The sequence below is a fragment of the Microcebus murinus genome, chromosome 6, assembly GCF_040939455.1.
Source record: "Microcebus murinus isolate Inina chromosome 6, M.murinus_Inina_mat1.0, whole genome shotgun sequence".
Taxonomy (NCBI): domain Eukaryota; kingdom Metazoa; phylum Chordata; class Mammalia; order Primates; family Cheirogaleidae; genus Microcebus; species Microcebus murinus.
The window spans coordinates 42,145,905-42,152,205 of record NC_134109.1 but is presented as its reverse complement, the minus strand read 5'-3'; the positions used below and the strand labels follow the sequence as shown (position 1 = coordinate 42,152,205).

At 44.3% G+C, this 6,301-nt stretch overlaps 1 protein-coding gene across 1 annotated transcript; it reads right to left on the bottom strand.

Moving 5' to 3' along the window:
- Positions 1-802: 802 nt before the first annotated feature.
- On the bottom strand, positions 803-5,820 carry OTX2 (orthodenticle homeobox 2). Its single transcript, XM_012785610.2, has 3 exons — positions 5,518-5,820; positions 4,336-4,487; positions 803-2,458 (listed from the first exon to the last, which is right to left on the bottom strand). The coding sequence occupies exons 1-3, from the start codon at positions 5,612-5,614 to the stop codon at positions 1,838-1,840; spliced, it is 870 nt and encodes a 289-aa protein (XP_012641064.1). The 5' UTR covers positions 5,615-5,820; the 3' UTR covers positions 803-1,837.
- Positions 5,821-6,301: the final 481 nt, after the last annotated feature.

Here is a 6,301-nt window from a genome sequence, read left to right as displayed (position 1 = left end):
CTGCTAACCTTCATTTAAAAAGTTACAATCAAGAATCACTTAATTTTGGTTCAACTTAAGAGCATAAGACGTTCGAAATGAAATTAAATATTGCTTTTACCTGAGGAGCATCATGATCATTGGCCCGTTTGTCTTTTCTGGTGACTGGTTTACAAAATGCAGGTACAACTGAAAAGGTACCATATTTTTCCCTCAGCACTTTAAACACACACACACACACATACACAAAACTGACCAGGGTACCTTATGTTCAACTACTGAAATTATAGGTTTTAAAACTTTTCTGAAACTCTTTTGTTCAGCAATCATTTCTGCCTGAATTGCTTTCAGATTCTGATTACACTCCCTCTCATGTTTACCTCAGATTTTTTGGAAGTTAAAAAAAAAGTCCCCTTAATCAAATAAAAGAATAGAAACAAGAAATTCTTGTCATTCTCATTTTTCCAGAGATACTCCAGTTCTTCCCCTCCCTCTTAAAAAAAAATTGATGTATTTAAAAACATACTAATAAAGTGCCTAAGAAATCATTCAGGTTTGTGGTAGGGAGGGAAAAGCAGGGAGAACAAGATCCTAATGATTGTTAGGCTCTAAATTCAATCACAGCAACCCTGATAAAAGTCACAAAAGTTTACATACCACTGTCATTCATATCTAGTCCATCCATGGATTAGTCCCTCCCACCAAAAATTAAAGTTTGCTAATTTCCTCTCTCCCCTAAGAAAAATGTGTTTTGGAAAGGAGAGGCTGAATGTCGGCTTCTCATTCATAAATATTTGTGTAAAATTAAACTGGACCCAATGTTGTGCTAGAACCATTTTAATATAATTATACATATCTGCCAAATCCAGGAAGAAAAGGTTTATGCGTATATAACTTTTCCAGTTAACATCTGCAAGCATAAACGACAATGATCTCACTTTAATAATTCATCAGGGTCAGAGCAATTGACCAATGTCTCTTTACTGCTAGGCTTACCAACAGTAAATTACAGATGAATTAGTGTCCTTTAGTTTCTCTTCTCTCACTCTCCTTGTCCAGAGACATTTTTGTCAGTAAAGTTTCAGTGCAGCTCCCCTCCAGCCACAGGTAATCTTTTAAGATCAGTACTCAGTTGCTCTGAATTTTGCTTATAATTATAACCTATTTAATCACAGAAGAACCCCTGCAGAGGTGGAGTTCAAGGTTGCATACAATAACAGGAGATCACAGTTTTGAAGTCTAGCACAGATTAAAAACCACAGATGTACCATTTATATAAGACACACACTGATTGTCTCTTAAACTACATATTGACTCCTTATGAACATTATTTTTTAAATAAAGTAGTGCATCTAGGACAATCAGTCGCACAATTCACATAGCCCTGAAAAGTTTTTTCAGTGCCAACTACCAGTTGGTCATGAAACGTGAATGAGCTTGAGACACTGTTCATTCCTAAGATTCAACCAAGGATTGGCTAAAACATTGGAACATTTCTGCTTCAGAAGGATATGCCCTTCCCTCCCTTCCCTCACAACTGAAGTTTTGTTTGACTTTGTTTCTTTTTGGTGGTGTTTAGTTGCACATGGCTAGAATGCTTTTGATCACTTTGCAAATCAGGAAAACTGATGACCTAAAACTATGACAGGATCTTAAGTAGATTGGTTTGTCCATTTCAGGTTGCTGGTTGGTAAGCCCCTCTAAGGCCCTTCATTTTTCCTTCTATGCCTCCCGGAACTTTGATCAGATGAATCTGAGCATCATCCCATCTAACTCTTTTAACCAATGCCTGGCTAAAACTGGAATGTCCAGCCCGGTATATTTAAAAATCACCCACAAAAAGAGGTTCTATAGGTCTTCACAAAACCTGGAATTTCCACGAGGATGTCTGATCTTTATAATCCAAGCAGTCAGCATTGAAGTTAAGCTTCCAGGAGGCAGTTTGGTCCTTGTAATCCAAGCAATCAGTAGTTGAGTTAAAACCCAAGCTTGAAGCTCCATATCCCTGGGTGGAAAGAGAAGCTGGGGACTGATTGAGATGGCTGGTGACTGCATTGGTACCCATGGGACTGAGTGTGGCCCCTGGTCCAGGAAGCTGGTGATGCATAGGGGTCAAATAAGATCCACAGTCCATGCCCCCAAAGTAGGAAGTTGAGCCAGCATATCCTTGACTATAACCTGAAGCCTGAGTATAGGTCATGGGATAGGACCTCTGCATGCAGGAAGAGGAGGTGGACAAGGGGTCTGACAGTGGGGAGATGGAAGCGGGGCTCCAGATAGACACGGGAGCACTGCTGCTGGCAATGGTCGGGACTGAGGTGCTAGAGGGGGGAGTGAATTGGCCACTTGTTCCACTCTCTGAACTCACTTCCCGAGCTGGAGATGTCTTCTTCTTGGCAGGCCTCACTTTGTTTTGACCCCCATTCTGTTGTTGCTGCTGTTGTTGGCGGCACTTAGCTCTTCGATTCTTAAACCAGACCTTTAAAGGGAAAGAAACATCTTTAACATGATTTCAGTAACTCCCTAGGGACAAGAGTGGCTCCCACATTGTAAGTCTATCCTACTTGGACAGATCATCTGAGATCAGCTAGGAGAAAATCTTCCCCACCATTGAAGACCTATTACATGGCACTCTCATATAGACTCCTGGAATCATAGGAAAAGTTTTGGAGACTCTGTCTAAAAGCACTTGACCCTGCCTTATTCCTAGCCCAGAACAATAAACTTTAAGATAATCCCCTAAATCATACAGTTAAAGCCTCTCCACCTCACTTTCTTATCTTATTTCACATCTAATACACAGCTGTAGACAGAATAGACCCAGCTATATTTTGGAACACTCTCACAGTGGAACAGAATGTATCTATGTCTTTTGGAGGGAAACAGAAGCCAGGGAAAACAATTCTGTTGTTAAACGCCAGCAAAAACAGCCTAAACTCAAACAGTTTACAGTCCATCTTCTAGAGAGCAACTGCTAATATGGAAGTTGATTCCATTGTCCTACTTTTTATCTCTCCTAGAAGGCTCACAAGAGAAACCTCCAAGGGAGAAGACATGAATCTGTTGAGGAAAGAGGTCTGAAAGCTGTTATTTCCTTCTTTGTGGTAAGTGCAGTAACTTATACATACTCTGCTTTGAGCTCCAGAATAAACCTCTCTGCTAGTCTGAGACTCAAAGAGTCTGTGCCTTCATAGTGCCACTCAACACATAGATTCAGTTTCCTGTAGTATGTGCACTGGCTTATCAACTTAATCCTCTGCTGCAACTTTGAAAATTCTCTTTACCATCCTGTTCATGTTCTGCAATGAAGGAGCAGTATTTGGTGTGTGAGGGGCTTATCAAAGAAACTACTGGCATTTTCTGGGCTATAAGTCCTTAGCTGTCTTCTTGAATAAGCTGTCCTGTACCGGTGTCATAACTGTGGTAAACATAGTGCCACCAAGTCCAAGCTCAACACCACCAACAATTCAGAGCCATTTGTTTTCTTTTAGTGAGGACTTTGGTTCAAGCCTTACAAGTGCTAAAACTTCTTCCAACCTATTTTGAAAAAGCCTCTTTCCTGATTTGCAGTTCACACTGATGTCTGGCACTTTCACAAACATATCCTAGCTGAAGGAGATTCCCAGGTGTGTTATGTGGTTTAGGTGCTAAATACTCTTTCCAGAGAACTCTGTATGGGGCTTGCTCTCCAGGCAAGTTGGAGTTGACTTTTCCTCTCCAGTTCAGTGTAAAGTATAAGAATAAAACAGGGCAGTGGTGTCACTAGAGATATTATGTAGATATTTTAGCTGTTAAATTGCCCAGAGCTAGCAAATTCTGTTTATTCCTTAAGAACTCAGAAAAAAAAAAACAACACATTTTTATCACATTACTTAATAAAAGCACTAGCTGCTTTACAGCCTGGCTCTGCCACCAAACTTAGGTATGACCTTGAACAAGTAAGTCATTTGCTCTACTTCTTCATCAGTAAAAATATTTGGACTGCCCAGGAGCCAAGCTTCCTTCACACCTAAACGTCCAAGAGAATAGGGAAGGATTTGGACACAGGGAAGGGAAAGGTTAAAATACCACATGACCACCCTTGAAATCTGCTCAAGGCTGGGTCTCTGTACACCAAGGGTTCTAGGACTTGGCTTTATAACCTAGGCCGGAAGACCCTTGCTTATAGGATTAAGTCGTGATGGGGAGGTGAAAAGGGGTGGGAGGAGAATAGCTTCCTGGCCCCTGAATGAGCATTTAGAGCTTCAAGCATTCCTTTGGTTCTCTCAAAGACCAGGGGCTCTCCCGCTCCTCAACATACACCATGCTTGGGGGAGGGACGGTTAGGAAGTATGGCTCTGTCTTCATCTGCCCTACCTGCACCCTGGACTCAGGCAGGTTGATTTTCAGTGCCACCTCCTCCCGCATGAAGATATCTGGGTATCGAGTCTTGGCAAATAGCGCTTCTAGCACGTCTAGCTGCGCCCGGGTGAACGTCGTCCTCTCCCGGCGCTGTTTCCGTGGGGTGGCTGCGGGACAAGAAGCCCAGGGCCCTTTAGGGTGGGGGAGCAGTTTCTCAGTCACAGGGGTGTCTGCGGGTCCTCCAACTCCCCTACCCTCCGCCCCACGGCACTCCCCTACTCCTCACAGCCCTTCCACCCAGAGCCTTCCAATGGTCTCCCCAGCCCAGCCCTTGACACACACTGCCCCTTCCTCAGTAGCCCCTGCTTGCCCTTCCTGGCCTCGGAGATTTCTCCAACCATAGCATCACTTGGAAAGCTAACAAGACAAATGAAATAAAAAGCAAAACACCAACATCCTCCAAAATCAATCCCCAAACCACAACACAAACAGAAAAGCTATTCTGTAAAGTCTAAGGATCTCTGAGGACTGGGGGCTGGGATTGATGGGGGTGAATCTCCATCTCGCTCCCATGGTTTTTAGCACTCCAAGGGCCTTTGTTCCTCCATCTTTAAAATGGGGACATAGTTCATACTTCTACTTCTAGGATAATTTTAAACAGATCTGATTGGAAAGGAAAGCATCAGCATTTGGAGACAGTCACACCTCTTGAGATTAAAGGTGCAAGGCCTAGAGGTCAGAGGGGAAGCCCCAGGCATGGAGGGGAAACCTGCAAAGCCTAAGGGCACTCAGGATCTAGGGAGAGAAAATGCAGCGTCTCCAGGGCACCTCTGAGGAATTGGACATTAAGGTGTGGGCAGGGACCTCCTCCCACAAATGACAAGGGCGGCAACTTTCCTTACCCCATCCCAATGCATGTCTCCTATTTACTCAAATTAAGAATAAAAGGATGTGATTGTCTCCAACTGTTGCAGACCCTCCTACTCACTCCTTCCCAACCCCAGTTCTCTCCTTAGTCAGTAAATGCCCAGGGGTTGTGCCTACAGGAGGAAAACCCAGTGGGGACCTCGTCTGGAGCTGGGGTGGGGACGGTGTGACTGCCAGTCCTGGTGCCTGAGGCAAACAGGGTGTCACATCCCGGTGGGGCGGGTGTGGGGAAGGGCGGGTGTGGGAATGCCAAAGGAAGGGCTCACTTACCCGGGTAGCCCACGGAGGGGTGCAGTAAGTCCATACCCGAAGTGGTCAGACTCAGCCCATTGACTGCGTAAGGCGGTTGCTTAAGATAAGACATCATGCTAAGGTTGTTTGGAGGTGCAAAGTCGGCCCAAATTGGGGGGATCCAGCCAGAAGGTCTCGATTCGCCCGGGGTGGACAGGTTCAGGGCTCTTGGTGGGTGGGTTTAGAGTAGTGGAACTAAGGGCAAAGCAAACAAACAAACAGAGGTGCTGGTTTACTGCTTCGGAGGCAGCAGCTCTTCCACGTTCCACTACTAACTAAAAATGGTGGAAGGCAAGGCAGAGGCTTTTAAAGGACTTGCAGACTCCCCACCCCCCGACCCCCAGCTGCTCTGGAACTAGAGGGGATGGAAGGAGACCAGATAAACCTGTCTTCCCCACCCCCACTCTAAACTTAAAAAAAAAAAAAAGTACGCGAAGAAAGCAATTACAATCTGCCTTCCCCAAGAACAAAACCCCACGCCTTCAAATGCACACATTGCATTCCTATCCCTACATTTGCATAGGACTCATTGGCTGGCACTAGCTAATTGTCTCAAACAAAACTTGATTGGGGCCATTTGCAGAGACAAAGAACTCTTTGGCTAAATAAATAATGCTGATAACAAAGCCCATTGGTGAGAAACAAAGAAACAATTCAAGAAATCTACCTCTCCCCAGACTGTTGCCTTTCCACGGCAGAGATTTTAATTATCTTAGCTTTTTACCACTTTCAACTGCTGTGAACCTAAAATGTCAGTGCATTT

Bases quoted from the DNA above. Each gene is read 5' to 3' on its own strand.
- OTX2 (XM_012785610.2), bottom strand. From the start codon at position 5,614: ATGATGTCTTATCTTAAGCAACCGCCTTACGCAGTCAATGGGCTGAGT. The intron at 4,488-5,517 runs GTAAGTGAGCCC...CTTGTCCCGCAG, and splicing joins CCCCTCCGTGGGCTACCCGG to CCACCCCACGGAAACAGCGC. The intron at 2,459-4,335 runs GTAGGGCAGATG...TTCCCTTTAAAG, and splicing joins TGCCTGAGTCCAGGGTGCAG to GTCTGGTTTAAGAATCGAAG.